General features: G+C 64.1%; 1 protein-coding gene across 5 annotated transcripts in view; it reads right to left on the minus strand.

Annotated features, from left to right (window-relative positions):
* Positions 1 to 4,561: 4,561 nt before the first annotated feature.
* PRDM16 (PR/SET domain 16) overlaps positions 4,562 to 22,895 on the minus strand; it is a 320,281-nt gene continuing 301,947 nt past the window's right edge. For 3 of the 5 annotated variants that reach the window (XM_058304599.2, XM_058304598.2, XM_058304602.2), the window contains 6 exons: positions 22,324 to 22,401; positions 16,510 to 16,679; positions 15,973 to 16,147; positions 11,096 to 11,326; positions 10,185 to 10,359; positions 8,913 to 9,126 (listed from right to left, as the gene is read on the minus strand). In XM_058304599.2, the coding sequence (XP_058160582.1) occupies positions 9,001 to 9,126; positions 10,185 to 10,359; positions 11,096 to 11,326; positions 15,973 to 16,147; positions 16,510 to 16,679; positions 22,324 to 22,401 (955 nt within the window). In that variant the 3' untranslated portion in view covers positions 8,913 to 9,000. Of the gene's footprint in view, positions 9,127 to 10,184; positions 10,360 to 11,095; positions 11,327 to 15,972; positions 16,148 to 16,509; positions 16,680 to 22,323; positions 22,402 to 22,895 lie in introns of all 5 variants that reach the window. The other 2 variants (XM_058304601.2, XM_058304600.2) reach the window with 1 other exon arrangement.

The raw sequence follows: 22,895 nt of genomic DNA on the forward strand, positions 1-22,895 counted from the left end.
GAAATCACTGGAGCAATTAGAAAATATTTTGAACTGAAATATAATGAGAATACAAAATATCAAAATTTGTGGGATGCAGCTAAAGCAGTGCTTAGAGGGAAATTTATAGCTTTAAGTGTTTGTGTGTGAAAAGAAGAAATGTTTAAAATCCATAATCCAAGTCCACCTTTAAAAGGTAGAAAAATAAAGGCAAATTAGATCTAAAGTAAATAGAATAAATGAAATGATTAAGAATAGAAATCAATGAAATAGGAAATAAACACACAGAGAAAAACAACGAAGAAGCTGGTTGTTTGAAAAGGTCAATAAAATTGATAATCCTACATTGTTCAAGGAAGGGGGAGGTAAGAATAAAATCACTGATACCAGGAATAAAAGAGGGAATGTCACTGCAGGTCTTACAGACATTGGGAGGATAAGAGACTATTAGGAAAACCTTTACCAGTAGATGTGACAACTTGGATGAAATGGCCAAGTTCCTTGAGAGATGCAGACCATCAAAACTGGCACAAGAACAAATAGAAAATAGCACTGTATCCATTTAAAAAGTAGACTTCATATTAATAATTTTTACAAAAAGCTTTCCCATGACGAAAACCCTAGGCCCTGGTGACAACACTGGTGAATTCAATCAACCGTTTAAGGAATAAATATCAACCTTTCAGAAACTAGAGGAAGAGGAAATGCTTCCCAGCTCATTTTGTGAGGCCAATATTACCCTAAAACTGATACCAAAGACATTACAAGAAAATAAAACTATAGACCAATGTCCATCATTGACATAGATGCAGAAATCTTTTACAAAATGTGAGCCAATCAAATCCAGTGCGTATATGAAAGATAATATATCAGGATCAAGTAGGGCCTGTTTTAGGAATGCAGGGAGAGTTTAGTATTTGAAAATCAATCAATGTAGTTCACCACATCAACAGAATAAAGGTGAAAAACTATATAATTTTTTCAAGAGGTAGAGGAAAAGCATTTGACCCATTCCAACACTCATTCATACTAAAAATCTCAGCAGTGCAAGAGGAAGGGAGCTTCTACAGCCTGATAACGGGCGTCTGCCTCATACTTAGTAGAGAAGGACTGACGGCTTTGTGTTTAAGCTCAGGTACAAGGCAAGGATAGCCGCTCTCACCACTTGCCTTCAGCAATGGTCCTAGCTAGTGCAATAAGGCAAGAAAAATAAATAAAAGGCATGTAGACTGGAAGGGAAGCAGCAAAACTGTCCTTTTTTGGCAGAAGGCCTGAATATGTACTGAAAACAACCGCCAACAGCTACAGAGCATGGCAGATAAAGTGGAAGCCCCGCCCCGGCCACACCCACCCTCTCTCCTGCCCTTTCTTCCCAGAGGAAACCACTGCTCTGCAGCTGTCCTTTGTCATTCTCACACGTGCTTTTATCCTTTTGCTACATACAGAGAGAGCCGCAAGGAGCGCACGGGGTCGGTCTGTGTATATTAAACTCCGTGTAAATGTTATCGGGCAGAGAGTCCGGGCTTTGTGGAGCCTGAGTGTGAAAGCATGAAATGCTCAAAGAAGCTTGAGGGGCCCCAAGAACTGAAGCCCCGTGATGGAACTCAGGCCTCAAAGGAGGGGTATGTGGGGCAGCTCCTTTTCCTTTATTTTTTAAAAATCAGGTTAACTGAGCCACACTTTACATGGAATAAAACCCCCTCTGGCCCCCCCTTCTTGTCCCTGGTGTGGGGTGAAGCCGGCTGTGGACAGTACGGACGCCCTTCCCATCTGAGGGTTAAAGCTCGCTTGCGGCCGGCGGCCACCGTGGCTCCAGCCCCCTCAGGCTCCCTGCGCGGAGGGCTGCCTTTCTCTGGGCCCCTCCGAACCCACCAAAGCACTTCTGGGTCTGGCCGTTTTGTCACAAATTAGGACACATCTCAATTTTTGGGAGACTTTAGCTGCCGTGAGAACCGAGGTTAACCGTTCTCAGAACCGCTTCTCTCCAAGTAGCAGGCAGCTCATTTGGCCCTGGATGAATGTGAAGGGGAAATTAAAAAGCATCTCTTCTCCCAGAAAACAGATTCTTCATTGACACATTTTCCTCCTGGTGATTTTCTCCCCACCCCCCGTTTCCAAAATGGGGCCTTTTTCTTCGGTCTTTTATGCGAGGAAGCAGGGCACAGAGAGACAAAGTCCACTTGTCAGCAATATTCTTTCAACGTGTCTGTTCTCTTCTCCTCCGGGGCCCCCGACAATAGAGCTATTATCGGAGAGCTCTCTCACCCTGCGGATTTTTCCTCTCCCCGCCAGTGCTAATGAAGAGGAAGCTTGCCAGGCCGAACAAAGATGAGGAGGATTTTCGCCTGACTCAAGCCTGGACGTGGCGGGCTCTGGGAAGGCCCATTACGGTGGACGCCGGCTGCCACCGCTGCCCGCCGCGGACGCCGGTGGGAAGCACGGCCACTCACCAGCTGTGCAATTCACATCATTTGTCCTCGGAGAACGAAGACACGTTCCCCAGAGAGAAACCTTTCAAGCCAGCCGTGGCCCTGCGCTCCGGGGTCCGCCTCCCCCCGAGACGGTCAGGACCCCAGCTCCGGCTGCCGCTTTGTCAGTCGCATCGGGGAGAAAAGCAATCTTGAAATATTTAAGTGCTCTCCCCACCCCCCACCCCCGCTCCCACCAACCCCTGGCGGCGGAAATCCACTTGGCTTGATGGCGCCGAGAAAATAAAAAGGCTCCGTGCCCCGGATTTGGGTCGGGGGTCTTGTTCCGAGGTCAGCTTTTAGCAGCTCCTGGGTGTTGTTGTTTAGGGGATCCCGACCCCCCCCCCATTTCTTCTGCCCAGCTGGTTGAGGCCCCACTGTGCACTTTGGAAGAGCCGGAGTCCCCAGAACTGGGTTGAGTGACAGCGTCTTAGGGCAAGCCTTCATGCACGTCCTGTGCGTTCATTCATTTGCTCATGCTCATCCACACATTCACACACTCACCTTCCACGTTCAGTCACTCGTTCGTGCAGCCAGCCCTTTCCTGGGGCCTGCGAGATATATCAGGGACACGCTTTGACTTGACGGCCCGCAGAGCCCGCTCAGGTGAGACGAGGGAGCCCCTGCCTGTCCTGGGGTCCCCAGGACGTGGGTGTGGGGCAGGCTCTGGACCCCTGGGCGCGCCCGCGGCTGCAGGGAGCGGGCAGCGTGCCATGGAGCTCTTCGGCCCCATGAGCTGGAATTCAAACACACGGAGACGGTGACCCATCTCCGCCTGGCAGCAGAGCACTTCCTGCGTCTAAGGGCGCTGACCACGGCTGCCCCTCCCTGACCATCTGGGAGGGACACGGGCCATCTTGGGGTGGCGGTGGGGGTATTTTGTTGGGAATGCTACTTCATTGGACCTGTTTGGGTGTGGAAGGGGCAGTGCCCACCTCACCCAGCGTGGTCTGGTGAGACAGAGATTAGCAAGGGCCAGCTGCTGGCGGGAGGGAGCCCAGGGGCTTGGGGGCAGCTTCCTGGGGACTTGAGAGGCAGGGTAGGAGCTTCTCCTTGCTGGTGGAAGGGGGCCAGGGAGAGTCCGAGGCAGGTAAGAAACGCCCTGCGGTGGGAGTGGCCAAAAAATGTCGGCCCCGGTGACGGCTGCTGGCACACAGGTGTCAGCCATCGTGTTCTGTGACTGGGTCCCCTCGTTGTGCTGGCAGCCAGGTTTCAGGCCTGGAGGGAACCGGGGCAGCTTGTCCTCCGGCCGCCAGCCCCCGTGGACCAGGCGGGCCCTCGGCCTGTCGGTGTGAGGGGGCCGGCCCTGGACATAGCTCCCGGGGCCCGGGGTCTGCCGGAGGAGAGGCCGGAGGAGCCGGGAGAAAAGCAGGGAACCCAGGGGGCGGCCCTGGGGCTGCGGGCCTGGGGAGGCCGGGGCGACACCGTTAGCCTCAGTGTCAGGAAATGTGACGGGGACATACGTGGGCGAGGAGGGCGGCGCCATTGCTGTGGGCGGTGTTGGATATCTGACCCCCAACGTCTGGGCTCAGCCAGAGTGGAATTAGGGCATGGGGAGGGGTCTGGCCCCACTGGAGCAGGTGGACCCCAAGAAGGGTTCCCACGAATGCTGCCGGAGAAGCCCCAAGGGAGACCCGTGTCAGCCCCGGGGCGTTTGCTCGGCCACCTGTCCACTGGGCCGTGGCTCCAGGCCCCGGCCGGGGGCAGCAAGAGCGGGGGCCGGTGTGGGTGGACGCAGCGGGCAGGGAGGGCTGGCAGGCTCCGGCCATCGGGGCAGGGCTCCTCCACCGCCTCCATGAGGGACGGTTGTGCCCCCGTGGGCTCTGGAGGCAGCTGCCCCTGGAGGAAGACGCACCTGGAGAGGACTCACCTGGAGGCTGCCCCACCTGGCAGCTGCCCGCTGCGGGGGGGGGGGGGGGGGTGACTCTGGGGGGCTGGTCCCCTTCTCAGCACGGTATTTTCCCTGGAGAACAGGAATAGCTCAGCACCTGCCCCGGCGGTGGTGCTGGGAAGGGCCCCAGCCGCTCAGCGAGGCAGGCGGCCTGGCGGTGAGCCTGACTGCCCCCCACCCCCGGGCCTCAGGCCCCCCTCAAGGACGCTCACGGGCCGGAGGCTTAGAAAAGCACACAGGTTTATTGCATATCAATCTCAGGTATAAATTCATTGTAGCATCGGGGAGATTACATTTGGTGTACAGACCTATTCTACAGTTTTTACCTCAAAATCAGCTTCTCCTAGGCTTCATTTTAAAGAAATTTCTCTACACAAATACATTTGTCTTTATCACAAGCATCAAAATGAATTCTGCAGAATCTTTTAGTGATCTCCTCCACGCCATGTCTTTTTGTCGCCTTCCTCTGCCCACGGCGATGTCTGCGTTGTTTAAGCTTTCGGCAGCCCAGGACTTCTAGTCTTGGACGCGGCCCTAATCCCATCTTCGATAAGTGCATCTACGGAATTTTCCTTTCCATAAAAATTTCACAAACAGACACGATAATGACCGCTAAACACAAGCCATGCACAGTTCACTTATAAACAGAACAGAAGCAATTTACAGTCCAGAGGGACAAGCGCCCGCTGCCTCCTCAACGGTTTTTTTTTCTTTGAACATTATATGAAAACCGGACATTTACATTGATTTCTGTCTCAGCACTATACAGTTCCGAAAGAAACAAAACAAACAAAACTAAACCAAACCTGCCTCGTAACGACAGCAAGGGGCTGGCACGGAACGTGAGGGCGCGGGGGCCCCAGAGCCCCGCGCACACGGGCGCGTCACGCTCACGCCAGGCTGGCGCCCCTCGCCCTAGGAGAGCGACCGCGGCGCCCGTCAGGATGGCGGGAACCTAGCGGATCACTTTGTTCACACGTGAATTGCACGTTTGGAAACTCAAGCTGCCTTTTCGATTTGCTTTTCCGAAAGTGGTAACACGAGTCCACGACGGCAAAGAAGAGAACGAACACGGAACGGAAGGCAAAGGGAGCTCTAGAGGAGCGCGCGGATGTCTTCGTCACAGTATCACTCATCGCTACAGAGACACAGTTTCATGGCTTTTGACGCCCCCCACATCCCCAGCCGGAGGGGCTCCTCCCGCGTGGCACTGCCCCCCGCGCCTCCCCCGGCACGGCGCAGGGGACACAGCTCAGCAGGTTTGGGTCACTTGGCGGGGGCAGGGGCAGGGCCCTGATCCAGTGCTTCGAGTCTAGGGCACGTGTTTCGGCTGAGGCACGTGCTCTGCGGGTGCTCCGGGGAAGCAGCGAAGGCAGGAGGTCGGGCTCGCTGGGTCGGGGGCTGGGGACATGGAGGCGTGGGCCCTGGGGCGGCCTCGGACAGGGGCTGGGAGGACTGGACAGCCCCCTGGGGCCGCCCTCTGCCCACCTCCGGGGCCCGGCAGGACGCCACCCCAGCTTCTGACTGGGGTCGCCCGGGCACCCTCGGGCCTCCCTCGAGGATGGGAGCAGCAGTGGGGGTGGACGTCGCCTCGGGGTGGGGGCGGGCAGCGGTGGCCGGCGCGAGGAGGCCACCCTTTCCCTTCCCATTTTGGGGCTGAGTGTGAACGACTCGAAGGAGTTGGTTTCTGGGTCGCTGGGCAGAGGGCGCCAGCCCTGGGGTTCAGCCCCCGACCCTGGCCACCCACCCACCTACCCGGCGATGAGCCTGCGGCCGCTCCGGCTGCCCCACGGGCCAGCACGGCTTCCCGCTGTGCGTGCCGTGACGCAGGTGGCTCCGCGGGCCGCGGCCTGGGCTCTCACGCCTGCCAGGGCTCCCGGCGCCCCGCGTCTCCTGGCATATAGAGGGGTCTCCCCCCACACAGGGCCGGGGCAGAGAAGCTGGTGGTGCTGGGGTGGGCAGAGGGGGCCGGGCAGGGCGGCACTCGCTGGGCTCTGGGCAGCGCTGGTTGCAAGCGGTTCTCCAGGGCCGCCCTGGCGCCGGAAGCAAGCGCTCTCTTTATGGGGGGGTCAGAGGCCAGTGCCCCCCATACCTCCCAAGGGCCGAAGGTTCTGGAGAAACTGGGCTTGTTAAAATCATTTTCGGGGGGGCAGAAACGCTTGCTTTAAAGTGTGCGCCGGAGCTGGTGGGAGGGGGCTTGCTGACACCAGGGCTGCCTGGGGCGCGGGGCTCGCGCCGCAGCGCAGGGTCCAGTGGCCACGGCCCGCGAGGCCCTGCTGCCGCTGAAGGGAGGCCGGGGCGTGCGTCCTGCAAGCTTCCGATTGTGGAAAGACAGCGTCACGTTGCAAAGAAGAGCACACACGTTGTTGAGAAGAGATCATATAATTTGGGTTTACAGAAATGGGGTGTTTAGATCGGAGGTTGCATTTTTTAAAGGATCCCTTCTAGAGCAAGGGGGGATTGGAAAGGCCTGCCCCGCCCCCGGGGGCCGTGCCGAGGGGAAGTCGAGGAGGCTGCGCGGAAGAGGCGTGGGCGCTGCGTCTGGGAACCCTCGTCAGCGTGGCCTCGAGCGGCCCTGCACCTTCCACGCGCGGCTTCTCCTCGGCTGCCCCGGCCCACGCGTGTGCAAATGCCCCGGGGCGCACACACAGGGCGTTTCTCTCGCTACCTGGGGCGGCTTTAATGGAGGGGGACCCACTTCGATGCACCTCCCCAGGACCGGCACATCCCGCAGGGACCCCCCCCCCCCCCCCCCCCCGCGCGAGTCTGCGGCGCGGGCGGCTGTCTTTGGCCTGGAGCGGCTGGGATGGGCGGGATGCGCTTCCCGCCACACCCGGGACAAACGCAGAGGCGAGGGCGCTGCGGGCGCTGCCCCACGGCGCGGCGCGCCACCAGTGTTTCGGTCGCACTCCTACTTGAGGGCAACGGGGCGATTTGTTTCTCTTCCGGTTGGGTCACTATATATATTTTTTTCTTCCAAACAATAAAAGAAATAAATAGAACACTTGACTTATATGCAAATGCAACTGAAACTCAAATTTAACAAAAACACATGATTGTCAGGAAAGCCGGCAGCAGGCGCAGCAGGATCCGTCGGGGACTGGGGGGTATTTGGCACGTTAAAAATCGCCCCACTCCCTGGTTATCGCTCACACGACACACAACCTTATTACACAGTTTTGGTCCTTCACTAGATACTTATATTAACATTATTTCTTCACAATAAGATGTCTAATGCCAAAAATACTGTTAAGGAGGAAATAAAATAAGAAAAGAAATGAATTAGAAAAAAATTACAAGTTATATACAGATTAAGGTCAATTCCATCAGGGAAAGCATTATTATTTTAAGTTGGCCCCTATGGGAATAATTTAAAGCCCGTCCAAATGGAGAAGTTCTGTGCGTCACGTCGAGGCCCGGCTCCCCCACCCCGGGGGGCGTCCGTGTCCTCGAGCTGCGTCCCGACACGGGCCGGTGCCAAGAACGGTAGCGGCCGTCGCGCACACTGGTGCTGGGCACAAGAGCGCCGGCGTCCAGGGGCATTGCGCCGTGGCGGCCGCAGAGGGGACGGCCAAAAGCCGCTGGCTTCCTTCCTGTTGTCTGTCCGAGCAGGGCCGGGGGAAGGTGGAGGCCGGAGACCTGGAGCGTGGCCACAGGGCTGCACCTTCTGAAGAACGGCTGGGGGTCCCAGAAGTGGCCGGGACCCCGCCCGTGGGCTGAGAGGAAGGCAGGCACCGGTTGTGTCCTGCTTTGGGGCCACAGCCACCAGCTCCCGACCTTCCCCACACAGTCGGGGGGTCTCGCATGGAGGCCCGTGGATTCCCCTGAAGCCACGAGGGGGGCACCGGGCCCAGATGATGTGCCACAGCGGGGGCCCACCCCCCAGCCCCAGCCGTGGGCAAGCCCGCAGCCCAGGGCCCCAGGTCTGAGAATTTCCCAGTGGAATCCGCACACCGCCCACACGCGCGGGCCTCTTGGGTGCCCAGGACCACTGTGGCATGTGCAGATGAGGGGGATAAAAAATTTCTCTGTTATCTACAGTATAAAGAGCATGCCCAACCCCGGCGCTGGTTCCAAGGCAGGCTTGGGTCTGCAAATAAGCTGAGATTTCGAAGCAATGAAAAATTACGTTTAAAAAACAATTTGCCAGTCACTTTCGATTTTTAAAAAATACTGTCTTTTTAAAACCACATGCTTAAAGAGACTCTAGTCGAGATTACCAAAAGGGCTGTTTGCGTCGTTGGCGTTATAAAAATTGCTGGGGCGGCCCGCCATGCCCATCCATTTGCGCCGTGACCCCACGTGGCTGGGCCCGGGTGGCCCCACAGCTCCAGGAGCGGGTTGAAGCAGGCCTGGCCCGCGTGGGGGATCCTGCGTGGCAGCTCCCGTGGCCGCACCCCGAGTGGACGGAACCTTTGAGAACAATTCTCAGAGATGGTGGAACCCCACAATCACTTCCGGGGCCTCTGGGTTCTGAGTTTTCATCTGAAAAGTTGGACTTGAGTCGCAGTGGGCGGGGGACAGAGGCCGAGGACGCAGTGACGCGGGGGTCTCCGGGCCCGGGGCGCTCAGCTCCGTCTTGCGTGGCGGGGGTTTCTGTTGGGGCGTCGGGGCCCCGCGGCCGCTCATGCTGGACTCTGGCCCCAGTGCCTCCTGGGCCCCTCAGAGGTGATTAAAGGCTCCAGACTCCGACGTGGCTCCCGTTACGTCCAACCAGGTGTCCAGAGAGCTCTGGGAGGGGGCGTGGAGGGGGGTGTCCTCAGAAAGGGACAGCATCATTGCATACGCCTGGGGGCAGACAACACAGGAAGAGCAGGTGAGCAGGTGCACGTGCGGCCCCTGGCGTCCCGGCCCATGGGGCCGAGCCTCGTGCTGGCCGCCCCCGGCCACCCCCGGCCGCCCCCTGGCCCAGGCTCAGGCTGCCTGGACCCGACGGGGCAGGCAGAGCAAAGGCTCGGGGCCTGGGAGAGGGAGCCGTGGGCTTGTGTAGCCTTCCGCTCAGCGCCCGGCCCGAGGGGCACTCAGAGCCCCCCACCCCAGCCGGGCTTCCTGTGCAGCAAGTACCCCCCTCTGCCTCTCTGGGGCATGTCCACCCCCAGGCCAGCTCCTCCAATCCCCCCCTTTTCTCAAAGTTTTGGGGAGTGTCGGGCTACGTGGGTGCAGCACCGCGCGGTGGGGTGGGGGGAGAGCTTCCGCGGGGGTGCACGGGGGACACTGGGGGCTCCTGCTTCAGAAGCACAAAGCTGCCATCGGGACCGGCCACGCAGGGCTGTGGAGGGCCGGGCCTAGCGCGAGGCGCGCTTGGCCGTGGGAGCCTCCTAACGCCGTGACTGCGCGAGGCCGCGGACCGCCGAGGCTGCTGGGAGCTTCCCGGGGCCTTGGGGTGGGGAGGGGGGCCGACGCTTGTTCCAGGTGCGTTAACAGGCTGGACAGATTAGTAAAGAGACGAAGACACACACGCAGACGGCTCTTGCTGAAACAGGAGGCGGGGGGCGGCCGCCTGCCTAAGGGGGTGTCCAGGCCAGCCCCAGCCGACCCCTGGCCCAGGTCCGGCTCGGGAGCCGGGGCCCTGGATTGGGCAAGTTCCCTGGGGAAGGGCCGGGCCTGGGGCGCTGGGCAGGCGGAGACCCCTGCGGCTCCCAGACCTCTCCAGGGGGCGAGCAGCGCGGCCCCCTGCCCTGAGCCTCTCCCTGCTCCGTCCCTGACGGGGGAGCCGTGGGGCGCAGCGGGCCCCGGGCCCCTCTCTGGCCAGGCGCTGCAGGACAGGTGGGTCCCGGCTTCTCGGTGGCCACAGGTGGGGGGGGCGGCCACGGGGTGGGCGGGGGGCGCGGGCCTGGGGTACCTACCTGGTCCTTAGCCTGCCTGAACAGGGTCTGCTTTAAAGCCTGAGGGTCTAGGGTGGGGCTAAACACACCCTTCACGTCAAACGCTTCCTCGGCCGCTTTGCGGAGATCCAGCCCCTTCCCAAAAGTCGGCATCGGCTCCAGAGCTACCAGGCCGCCTTCGTCCTCCTCAGTGCACCTGCGCCGGGGCGGGGACCTGGCGTTAGCCGGCCGGGCCCCCGCCGCCCCTCTGCTGCCCCCCGGCCGGCCCGCGCCTGCATGCTCGGCCACAGCGCCTGCACAGCCACATGCACAAGGACACAGACACACGGACACACAGACACACGGACACCTGGACAGGAAGGCCCTCGGGAGCGGGAGAGGACATGCACGTGCGCAGCAGGCGGCCGGGGCTGGGGGAGGGGCGCCCGCTGTCCGTGGCCCGGGCAGCGCACAGTAGGGCTGGTCGTCCACCCCCGCCTGGGCGCAGCAGCGGGGCCTGAGCAAGCGTCTCCGCAGGGCTTCTGGGGCCCCGCCAGCCTCCCCCAGGTCCCTGGAAACCTGGTCACTCTGCCAGAGGCCGCAGCAGGGGCAGCGGCCACCCCTGCAGGCCGGCGGGGGTGGAGCACGAGTCCTGTCTGCACAGGGACGGGCCTTCCCCGCCCTCACCAGCCTCCCCGCCTCCGAAGCCCCCCAGTGTCCGAGTGGCGGTTAGGAGCCCCCCAGGCGGCTGGAGGCCTCCCCCCGCCGTCCCCGCCTCCCCCTGGCTGTGCAGACCCCCTGGGCTGGAGTCACTTGCCAGGCACGGGGTGTCCAGGCTGGGGGCGGCCGGCTGGCGCGTGGCCTGCCCAGGGGTGCCCTCGTGCCGCGTGCGCTGCTGCCCGCTGCCCCCGCCCCGAGCCCGCCGCCCGGAGGCCCCCGAGTCCGGCGCCCACCTCCGGGTGTGGTCGAAGCCCACAGCCAGTGAGGCGGGTGGCTCCTCGTCCTCCTCGTCCTCGAAGGCGCCCCGGGGCTCGGGCGCGGGGGACGCGGTGTCGCCCTGCGACTTTCCCGCCAGGCTCTCGTCGTCGTCCTCCAGCTCCTCCTCGTCCTCCTCCGCGTCCTCGGGCTTCTGGCCGGCCAGGCCCGGCCGCTGCGCGCTGCCCAACAGCTCCTGGGCCTCCGGCCTGAAACGGCACGGCTGAGGTCAGCGCGTGTGCAGCCCAGGGACCCCCGGGGCCTCATCTCCTGCCACCCCGCTGCACATCCCTCCCTCGGGCTCAGCAACAGGAACTGTGGCGGTCTCTGGGTCCGAGGTCACGGGGGGCTTGAGGTGTGAAGGCTGTGCACCCATCTGACGCCAGAGTGGGTCTGAGGCACGCAGGCGCTCACGGCAAGCGGGGGGATTGAATCACGGTCCCCGTAATGACGCGGGTGTGACCCCATCTCAAGCAACCTTTGGGGGTCCGAGAGCCAGACACGGCCTCACGGAACCAGGGTGGCCCTGCAAGCACGGGACGCTGGACATGGGGGCAGTGCAGCCGGCAGCACCCCGACTCGGCCCCCCAAACCGTGAGATGGTGAGTCCCTGTTTGAGCTGCCCAGGTGCTGGGCGCCATGCAGACGGCAGCCAGCTGGGGTGGGGAAGGGATCCTGGGGGGCTGGCGCCGAGCGAGGGGAACCCCAGGGGAGGCTGAGGCCGAGAGCTTTGCCGCCTGATACTTGTTCCTTCTGACAGCTTCTGGAAGCTGGAGCCAGCGGCCTGTTGGAGCGCAGCAGGGGTTTGGTTCTCGGTTCTCACCTGCGGCCCAGACCGCACCCACCCCGGCCTCCCCAGTGCGACTGCACAGGATGGACTTCGCCGCTCTGGATCCTCCCTGGTAAAGGAGGGAAACAAGGAACGCCGGGCCGGGCGCCCCGCTGCGCTGCCGTCACAAAACGCCACGGGAGAGGGTCCGCTTTGTATTCAAGTCCAAACCCAGATTCAGGCCCCCCGAGGGTGCCTCTCGGAGGCTGCGGAGAAGGGGGTCCCCGAGCGCAGGGCCCCGCCCCTCCTCATGATCACCTCGGGATAATTGCCCACCGCTTGGCCACGAAGAGCTGCCCCTGCCCACAGTCTCCGTGCCTGACTGGGCCTGGGAGAGGCTGGGCCCAGGGCTGCCCGGGGAGGCAGGGCGGCTCCGGCTTAGGGTCCTGCTCGTTCCCTCACTGGGGCGTCAGGACGTGGCCGAGAGTTTGGACCAGCCTCCCACGTGGTGCTGTGACCATGGTCTGGGCTGGGGTGCTGCCTTCCGGTCCCCGAGGCCCGTGTGGGCTGCCCCTCTCCGTGGCCGAGAGTTTGGACCAGCCTCCCACGTGGTGCTGTGACCATGGTCTGGGCTGGGGTGCTGCCTTCCGGTCCCCGAGGCCCGTGTGGGCTGCCCCTCTCCGTGGCCTCTTTCTGTGCCGATTCCAAGACGGGCAGAATCTGAACCCGTCGGGGGCCTCAGGGACCGTTTCCTTGGTCACTCTTCCCCGTGACGAAGGGACGGCCAGGGGCGAATCACACAGTGAGGCCCGTCCATGCCAGCCAGGAAGCCGGCAGGCTGCGCACAGGGCCCCGGCGTGGGCCGGCTCGCGTGGATCCATGGTCCTGCCTCCTCGCGTGCCTGTGGGGACCCGGGGCGGCCGCTGGGCATCTCGGCACTCGCGTCCTCTCGGTGACACGACGATGGCCCCGGCACTCTAAGGGCCGCGCAGGCGCCTGCCCCGCCCCCGCACGCAGACTGCGCGCGCCACGTAGCCGTGGGCTTCCCGCCGCGAGCTTTCAGATGCCGTCGTGCGCACACCCACCCACCACGGGTTCTTGTAATCCAGGTGCTGTATTTGCAAACTCGCCGCCTCACTGCAGTTTGCCCGCAACCCCCAACTCGATAATCGCTGTGCCGTTCGGCGAGAACCCAGAGTCCCCGAGCAGGCTCCCAGCCCAGGCTGTGACACTTGGCCTCGAGTCTCAGCTCTCGGGCTCTACACGAGCGTCCTCTGTGCATTTTCTTGGTGATTTTGCAGTTTGAAAGGGCCCCGAGCGCAGCGCAGGAAGGGCGCGGCGGGCCTCACGGTGAAAACGCCTCCGTCAGAGGCTCCGTCCAGGCGTGAGGGGCGGCGGGGGTGGCGTGCGCGCCTCCATGAACCATGCCGTGTGGCTGACGCGGTGCCTTTAAGCAGAGACCCGCACAGACGAGGTTCCGGGGTGATGGGGCAACGGACGTGCTGCGACCAGGGGCTCGCGGGGTCTCACCCTGGACACCCCCCGGGGGCGCAGGTCCCCAATTCGCCGCCTCCGGGTTCCAGCGCTCGCAGGGCCTTCACAGCGCGCATCGGTGGCGAGCTGCGGGCGCCGGCTTGTTTTCAGCGCCCGTGTCTGCGCGCAGCCGCCTCCCTCAGTCTGGGCTGCCCCTCCCTGCAGGCTAGCGTGCTCTGTGGGAATCTGCTCCGAGAATGACCCCTCTGTGCTTCGGGGTCCCCCCCCTCCAGGGCCCGGTGTGGGCCATGTCCAGAGGCAGCGCTGCCCATAGCCTGGCAGGCTGGGGGGGGGGAGCCCCGGCACCCCAGCTGGGCACTGGGGGGGCTGTGGGGCAGGGAAGCCGCCCGCCCTGGACCTGTGTGAACGGTCAAGAGAGCGAACTAGGGCCGAAGGGGAGCCGGGGCGCGTTGCCATGGCCAAGCCCCGCACCGCCCGTGCCCCCTCCTGACGCGGTGACAAGGCCGAGCTCGGGCCTGGCGGGGGGGCGTCAACCTTGACCGCCCCTCGCTCCCAACAGTGGCGTGCGAGGCCTCCTGCCAGGGTCCTGGGTCCCCATGACGGGGCCAGCTGGGCCCCGGGGAGCTCGACTGGACGCCAGCAATGGGCCCGGGTTTGCTCTTCTGTGAACTCCCTGAAGAATCTGGGGCCCAAGTCCAACTCGCCCCCCATCCCGATTTCCTTCCCTGTCAAAAGGCTCCCCCCAAGACTGCGACGGGCTGGGGCTCGTGGAGCGTGGCGTCCTCCGCGGGGCCGCGGGGTCCCGCCCTGCCTGTCCCATCCTCCTCCTTCCCACCGGGGGGCCCGGGCTGCCTCCGTGTTCTGCTGGCCACCGGCTCCACCAGGAGCGGTGCCCCGGCCATGGCCCGTGGCCCGGCGCGTCTCCTGCACGTCACCTCCACTGAATGCGCGCGTCGGCTCAGCCGGGGGGGCCTGCTGTCCTCCGTGGCTTGGGCCTTGGCGGCCACAGGCCTTCTCTCAAGTGCACCAGATGCGCTGCTCCTGGGCCCTGGCGGGACGTCCCCTGTGCCCGCCTTCTTCGCTCTTCTTTGCCTGGCCTCGGCCCTCGGTGCAGGGTGGTCGTGGTGGGGGACAGGCCAGGGGAGCAGGCTGCCTCGTGGGCCCATGTGTGACCCCAGGAGACGTAGGAGTGCCTCTGGCATGTGCACGTGTCCATGCTCATGGAACTCGGCTCTCTCTGGGGGCTGCAGTAACGCTTGTGCAGCACTCAGTGGGCGCAGCATGGCTCTGTGTCCCTGGGAGGCAATGGGCATCCTGTCCGTCTGCCTGGGGACATGTGCCTGGAGCCAGCCTGGGGCCCGCGCTCAGTCTGGGAGTGCAGAGTGGATGGCCGCCCCCGAGGTCAGGGCGCTGCCCGGAAAGGGGTGAGGCTTTGGGAACTGAGCCGCAGCCCGCCAGGTGCTGGTACCCCCCAAGGCCCCTCCCATGCATCCCCTGCACTGACCCTCCCCTCCAAGATGCAGGGCAGAGGCCTGACGGGCGAGGTGGTCGTCCCAGGACCCAGAAAGTCGATGCCCCACGTCCATGCACTCCTCCAACAGGACTTGCTGGGGGGCGGCCTCTCGGGGTACAAGAGGTGAGGAGGACACGTCCCCCTGGAGGAGCCCACGGTCTCGGGGACCCCTTCTCATGCCCAGCCCACAGACCTGAGGCCCCTGATGCCACGGCCAGTGTGGAAGGAGGCAGGCCTCAGCCCCGGCTCTGGCTGTGTGTGTGGGGGGTCCCTCTGCAGATTGGGGGCCCATGGCTCTGAGAGCTCCCGGAGCCTGGAGCTCCCCGGCTGCCTGTGAGCTGCTCTGGCCCCAGCTTGCACCAAAGGAGGACCCCTTCCTTGGAGGAGAGGAACCCGGGGAGCCCCAACTCTGGGGCTGTGCAGGGCACCCAGCCTTTTGGAACCCAAGCCTGCGAGTTTCCTGCCACGTGTGTGCTCACGTGTGTGTATGTCGTGGACACAGACATGTGTGCCTGCATGTGCATTGTATGTTTGCACACATGTGTATGCACATGTTGCTCAAGTACACCTGTAAATGCATTGTGTGTACGTGTGTGCATGTGCGTGCGCATGCATGCATTAGTGCCATTTTACATGGGTATGTCTGCATATGAGTTGTGTGTGTGTGCCTCAAGGGGCAGCATTCTTGCTTGGAATCCAGCAGTGTCTTGGGGTCAACAAAACCACTCCTGGCCTTCAGAAGCAGGTTGCACCTGCAGGAGGGCCTCCCTGGGCAGCTACTGCTGAGGCCCGTGTGCCGGGTGCGGCTCTAAGTGAGGGACGTGCCCAGCCTCGTCGGTGCCTGGACAGTGCCGGGGGTGCCGGCTTGTATTGCCCACCAGGGGAGACACGGAGGCCTGCAGGGGTGCCCCTCGTGGGGCTCCCAGCTTGACAGGTGCCAGCCCCAGAGCCCGCGGGCTCGCCCTGCGCTGCAGTCCTGTGGCCCGCCTCCAGGTGAGCTCAGGAGGGGCCCTGGGCGTGCGGCCGCACGGGGCGGGGTGGGGATTCCCAGCCTGCCCCGCGGCGCAGCCTCCTCTTACCGTTTCTCTGCTCGAGGGGCCGCCTGGCTCATCTCACTATTTGCAATAAAGTTCCGGATTTCAGAGAAATAGGAGTCTTCCTTCTCGTCTAAAAGTGCGTGGTTATCCGACTCGGAGGTGGGGGAGGAGGCGCTGGTCCCGAGGTGGTTTGTGAGGATGCCGGAGTGCTGGCTCACTGCGGGGACGGGGTGGGGGTGGCCTCAGAGGAGGGGCTCGCCTCGGTGGACCCCCCCCGGCGAGCCAGGCATGGGGGCCGCCAGCCAAGGGCACCCAACGCGGTGCCCGTGGAACCACCTCCATGCGCAAACCCGAGGGAGGATTCTTTAGGAAAAGGCCTCAAGGGGCGCCCGCGGGTCGTCCTGCCGCACCCCTCCCCGCCATCGTGCCCTCTCCTCCTCCCCCTGCATGCTCCCCTGGGCCCCCGCCTCTCCCTCCCCCCCGGCTCAGGGTGCCCACACGCCCTAGGTGGGTGCTGCCACGAGCCCGGCTGTCCCAGAGGTGGGAGGACGAGGGGCGCGGGACCGCCCGCCGCCGCACCTGGCACGCTCTCGTGCTCGTGCTTCTTCAGGTGCCGGTCCAGGTTGGTCTGCTGCCCGAAGCACCGGTTGCACAGGTGGCACTTGAAGGGCTTCTCCTTGTTGTGGATGTTCCGGACGTGCCGCTGCAGGTTGGAGGAGATGCTGAAGGATCGGTCACAGTACTTACACCTGCAAGACATGGGCCGGCCTGAGCGGGGGTCTGGGGGGAGACGCGGGCGTGAGGCGGGGCCCTGTGGCCCCCTCGCCCACCCCGAGGCCCCAGCATCACCGCGCTTCAGAGCTGGGAGCCGGGGGGCACCCCCCGAGACGGCCACGGCTTGACCTAGAGGTATCACTTCGACTGTGCTGGGGGGACGCTGCCTGCCCCCCCCAGTCTCCCAGCTGCCTTTCGGGGTGCTCCCAGCCTGGAGAACCCAGGCCCACGCAGCCCTGGGTGGAGGGGCAATGCCGCCAGCGGCCTCCAGAGGGCAGCCGCGCTCCACAGGAGGCGCCGAGCCCCCACTCCGTCCCCTCTGGCAGGGGCTCCCTGTCCCTGGTCAGGACGCCGCGGCCCGGTCCAAGCCCCTGCCAAGGAGCTGGTGTGTCCTGGGGCCCAGCTTGGGCTTTTTTCGGGACCGTCTTCATGGTCCTTGCCTGTCCTGAAGGAGGGGCTCCCGGCCACCTCCGCTGGGTGGTCCCTCCGGCCGCAGCACCCCCAGCCCCAGGGAGGTCGGCTTCTCTGGAAGCCTCCGCGGTGGCCGGGGGCCCACAGCGGCCCAAACCAGGCATCTGGGAAATTAGAAGAGGAGGCGCCCCTGCCAGATGGTCCGTGCGGACCTGGGGGGACATGTCGCCCTGCCCAAGCATGGGGCCAGGACCCCCGACGGCCGGAAAACCATGGCGAGGTGGTCAGGAGGCCCGGGGCAAGAAGGGGCTGCTCGGACGTCGGTCCCAGGCAGGGCCCGCCCCTCACGACCACCCCTGGCCCCGCAGGCGGAAGAGAGGGTCATTCTCCCCATTTCCAGCGGCCCAAGAGCTGGGACCAGGTGGCCGACGTGGAAAAGCAAGGCCGAGGCTGGGGCCCGGCGGGCAGTGGGGCCAGGCGGGGCCACGTGAGAAGGAGCTTCTGACTACAAGCTCTGTGACACGGACACGAGGCCGGAGGGACATGGATGAGCCATCTGGGAGGGACATGGACATGAGGCCAGAGAGACACAGCTGAGCCACCTGGGAGGGATGTGGACATGAGGCCGGGGGGACATGGATGAGCTGCCCAGCAGGGACACAGACACACTGCCCAAGAGGGACACAGACACAAGGCCAGAGGGACATAGATGTGCTGTCCAGCAGGGACACAGGCACGAGACTGGAGGGACATGTACGTGCTGGCCAGGGGGACATGGACATGAGGCCAGAGGGACAAGGACATGCTGCCCAGGAGGGTGTGGGCTCCTTGTCAGAGAGGACGTCCCGGCGGGAGCCCAGGGCACTTAGCAAAGAAGCCCCCTGGGGCCAAGGGTGGCTCTGCGATTTTCATCGTGCATGCATGTGGTGCGTGGGTGTGAGGTGTGTGTGCGTGCATGTGGACATGTGCACAGTGTGGCTGGGTGCAGGTTTGTGTATGTGTGCATGCACACGTGTGTGATGCAACACATGCAGGTGTGCACACACTAGTGTGGGTATGTGTGCGTGTGCATGTGATGTCACCTGTGTAGGTGAGCATACACCTGTGAACATGCACATGGGCGTGTGCACGTGTGGCCGGGTGGGTTTGTGTGTGTGCACACGTGTGTGTTGGAGCAGGGGTGCACGCACGTGTGTGTTCAGACGTGTGTGCACGCATGTTCCTCAGGACCCACCCAGGGAGGCTGATGTGGACGCCAGAGGCCAGCGGGCTCTTGACAAGTCCAGTCACGTGCTCTGCACTCTCAGTGCCGGACACTCTGAAGGCACCTGGCATCTCCAGGTACCATGTTGAGGCCAGCGCCCTGCGTCCCGGCCAGGGGGTCTTTTGGGAGGCAGCGTCACTGCAGCGGGGCTCGGGGGCTGCAGGAGGTGGACTCTGTGCATTCACCCAAAGCACCAAGACCTGCTCTGAGGGGGGTGGCCTGTCCCTCCCCCGATGGTGCTGGTGGCCCCACTGCGGCCACGTGGGCCAGTCATGCACATCGGCCACGGGGATGGGCCGTGCGGGAGGGGCCGCAGAGGCCTCGGGGGCACGTCATGGCGGCCGAGCTGGGGGACCCCCGCCCCAAGAGTCTGAGCAATACTGGGCGCACCCTCGGGGGCTCCTCTCGGGGGGATGCTTTGGGCTTGTGCTCGAGCCGGGCCCGATACGGGGAGCCAGCCGTAGGAAGCCCTGCCTGCCTGAGCCCAGAGCCCCCACGCTCTCCTGCTCCCCCAGCACTCAGGCTGGAAAGGGGCCACCAGGGCCGGGGATGTGGCCGTGGGCTAGGCCCCTTCTGGCGTTCTTCCCGGGCTACCTGCTCCTGGCCCGGCTCCTGTGGCCTGAGGCTGGCTAACCGGGGACCGGCGGAGAACCATGTCCCTCTTGGCTCCTGGGCCGTGGTCCCTGGCTGCTCCGAAATGAGCCTCCGGGGCACCCCAGTTCAGAAGCCTGATTTGGACACCCCTGGGAAACCTGCACCTGCCTGGGTGGCGCTGCTGCCGGTCGTTCTGGGTCCAAGACGCCTCGGGGCCGTACCCGACACAGGGTGCCCCAGGGTCCCGCTCCCACGGAGGGCGTCCACGTTCTTGGCGCGCCTCTCAGCCCCCCACACCCTGAGCTGACGGGCACCCCCGACGGCCCCTCCTGTCCCCTCTGCTCCTGCTCCGGGCGGGGGGAGGGTCAGGTACAATGATCTTGACCCTGCGTGGGCAGCGCGGATGGACACAGGGCACGGGTGCCGGCTGCTCCTGCCCCAGCCAGAAGGCTCCTGCCACGCTGGGCATGCCCGGGTCCCCATTTTCTGTCCGTCTACTGTCCATGCATGCACTCTCGTGAGCGCACGGCTTCCAGCCCTGCCCCTTTGGGAACCCCGGGGCTCTGTGGCACGCTCCCGTGCATGGCTGCTGCGTGAGCTCTGAATGGCAGGCTCCAGGTGTGCCGCGGGGCTGGGGACGCAGCCAGTCGATTCAAACGCAGCAGGGGTGCCCGAGCGCCGTGCTCTCCTGGGGGAGCCGGGGGGGGGGGGGTAAGGCCCGTGCTCTCAGTCGGCCTTAGAGGGCCCTAGTGTGGGCCTCTCCTGGTTTTAATCTAAATAAATGGCCCAGGCAGAGGAGTCAATTTGAAATTTAGGGGAGCAGGGAGCCCAGAGCTGCAAGGGAGCGAGTTCCCCGAGCAGCTGGGATTTGCTTTGTAAATAAGCTGACAAGCGGCTAGTGAAATTTATGGCTGAGCTGCGCAAAATAACGCAGCTCAAAGAGCAGTGGCGGGCGCAGGCTGGGCCAGGAGGGCGGGCAGGGTAGCGCGGCCCGCGAGGCCCAGGGACCCGCAGCCTGCCACGGCCAGCACCAAGGACCGGGCAGCTGGCGGCAAGGTCCTCCCTGGCGCCCAGTGGGGTGCCCCGGGAGCCTCGGGGAGCGGGTTTGGGGCTGCTGTTGCGGCAGGCGGGAGGAGAGGGAAGGGACCGTCGGGCTGACTCAGGGGTCAACAAAGAGGACGGCAGGGGCCGCCCCTACGGAACCAGCTGCTGTGCCGCTGGGGTGTTCCGGCGAACGCAGAGGATGGCGCCCGGGAAAGCGAAGGAAACAGAAAACGCAAAAAAGGGGCACGCAGCCTGGAGGGGGCCCCGGGCCAGGCCGCTGAGGCTTGGACCCGAGCGGCCAGCCGGAGACTCCCACGGAGCTCGGCTGCGAGCATGGACACCGAGTGCCGGCCCCGTGGCCTTGCGTGGCAGGGCCGGCGTCGGCGTTGCTCCTGCCCACATCCCCGAAGGCCCGCGTGCTGCGGTTGTGAGTGAGAAAGAAGTTGAGAAAGAAGCGTTCGTTAACCACGCCTCGTCTTCCAAGCTCCTCGAAATTTCCCAGCCGGGAAGAGCCGTGGGCCAAGGACGGCGGGCCGCGCTGAGGTTTGACCTTCCCTCCAGGAAGCGCATTTGTCACATTAAAGGGCCTTTCTTTCCCCCACTTCAGGGCTTTGGAACACACTCTGAATAATTTTCGATAATCTGAGGCAAGGACTTAAAAGGAAGGGAGTTCACATGTCGTCTGGTTTGATTACCCAAGCGCTCAGGCGGCCGTGGAAAGCCTCCCCCTGCCTGTGCGGGGCCGGGTCGGCGTCGGGGGGTGCGCGCTGCGGCGTGAGCGCAAGGGGTGCCGGCCCGTGGCGGTGGTGGGGGTCTGGGCGGGCGGCTCCCATCGGCCGTGCCCGGGGGGCTCGTGCACCCCCAGCCGGGCGCGGGGGCTTCTGGGGACCGCCTTCCAATCATCGAAGGACGCCCAGAAACCAGCGGCGGCCTCGAAGGGAAAGCCCTTCCTCCCCCGCCCCCCAAATTCCTCGCCACGGACCGACCTTGAGCCGGAGAGAGAGGCAGGGTTCGCAGCGCAAACTTTCAAAACCAATTAGTGTTCCTCAAGACCAAAATCACAGTTTGGAGAGAGCAAAAGCAATCGATGACAATTAAATTCTTCTCTAAACGCCGCCCCGGCCCTCGGGGGCTCGTAACGGCAGCGCAGGCCAGAAGCTCTCGGCGCGGAGAGAGCCCAGCGCGCTTTCTGGGCAGGGACCAGACCAAATAAATCTCTCTGCCGCGGGCCTTTGTTAAGTTGTAAGCCCCTCCCCCTTTCGAGGGGGTGGTCTGTGTCTTGGGGAGGGGGCGGGGGAGCCCAACAGAAGCCGTGCGGGGCTCTCGTCCCCGTGGCGGCCTGGGGATCCCCAACGCCGAGGGCTGCCCTGCCTGGGGAGGGCCTGCACCGCCACGTGCCCCTGCCTGCTCGGGTGGCCGCAGTGCCAGCCCACGCCGGCTCTCCTTCTTGCCAGAGGTGCCTGGAAGCAGACACGGGCCAAGGGGTGACAGCCCGCCCGGCCGGGAAACCTGCGTCTCCCAGTTTGCCTCCCAGGAACGGTTCCCAGGGGGCTCGCGTGCAAAATGCCGATTCCCAGGCTGGCCCCGGGCGAGGCTGACCTCGAGGGCTGGGGTCTGTCTTCATGGACCTCAGCCAGCTAGGGGCCCCCGGGGGGACGGCCAGGGGCCTGTCTTCGGGCTGGACGGGGAAACCTGGAGAGGAGGAGTGCCCCTTCCCCAGGCCACGGGGTCCTCCTCTCTGAAGTGGGGGGTGACGGCCCCCTTCCTTGGCGTCCTGCGTGGCTGCTGCTCGGGGGCTGAGCTGGCGGGTGGAGGACCGGGGCGACGGGGCACGCGCCCCTTCTGTAAGGGCCTGGCTGGGGGGACACACGCGCACACAGCTCCCTGTCCAGGGAGGACGTGCTCAGCCGGCCTTGCCCACGGGCCTGTCCACCCCCAGGAGCGGTGGTGCCATCGTGACGGACAGCCTTGGGGCCGCCTGAGGTCCTCCCCACATCTCATCGAGGGCGCCGGCTGCCCGGCTCCGCGCTCTCCCTGCCCAGCGGACACCCCAGCCGCAGGTGGGAGAGCACCAACAGGGCATCCCACCGCAGGGGCCTTCCGGAAGCTTCCACGTGCCTCCTGCCTGCCCTCGCGTCCCAGGAAGCAGGATAGCAGGGCAGGGAGAAGTCAGGACGGCCACCGCCCGCCGTCTTGGGGCGAGTCCCCCTGGCCTCCGCCCTGCTGTCTGCCTGGACCTGAGAGGGGAGCCCGGGGACGCGTCTGCAGTGAGAGGAGGGACGCTAAGGGGCCGGGGGCGCCCGTACCTGTATGGCTGCTCCCCGGTGTGCGTCCGCAGGTGCCGGGTGAGATTGGCTGAGCGGGGGAAGACCTTGCCACAGTACCTGGGGGCGAAGGAGCAGAGGGTGAGGGAGACGCAGGCGCCAGGCCCCCCACACTCCCGCCAGGCTGGCAGGCTGCCGTCGCACCCAAGTTTGCAAACGCATCTCAACCCCGGAGCCCAGCCTCAGTTTACCAACAGGAACTCCCTGCCCCTGGCCCACCCACAGGGACCCCCACGGGGCCCTGCCCGCCTGTGGCTGCTGCTGGCTGGGACTGGTCTGCACGGCCACACCGGCCGGAGAGCGATGGGGTGTGTCCCTTCCCAACGCGTGGCAACGGGCAAAGGCTGTGGCCTGGCGTGCGTCCCCTCGAGGGCCCACCTCGGCCTCCGCCGTCCGAACCGGGACGAGCCGGGCTGCGGCGAGCTCAGCCTGGAGGGTGCCGGGGGAGGCCACCCGCACGGCCGGCTGCCGAGGACGGCCTCAAGCAGATCAGGGTGGGTGGCTTTGGCTCTAACGGCGAGCGTTTCCCTGGAGACGCGTGGGGGACCCCAGCT

Source organism: Dasypus novemcinctus, chromosome 9 (assembly GCF_030445035.2).
Source record: "Dasypus novemcinctus isolate mDasNov1 chromosome 9, mDasNov1.1.hap2, whole genome shotgun sequence".
NCBI lineage: Eukaryota > Metazoa > Chordata > Mammalia > Cingulata > Dasypodidae > Dasypus > Dasypus novemcinctus.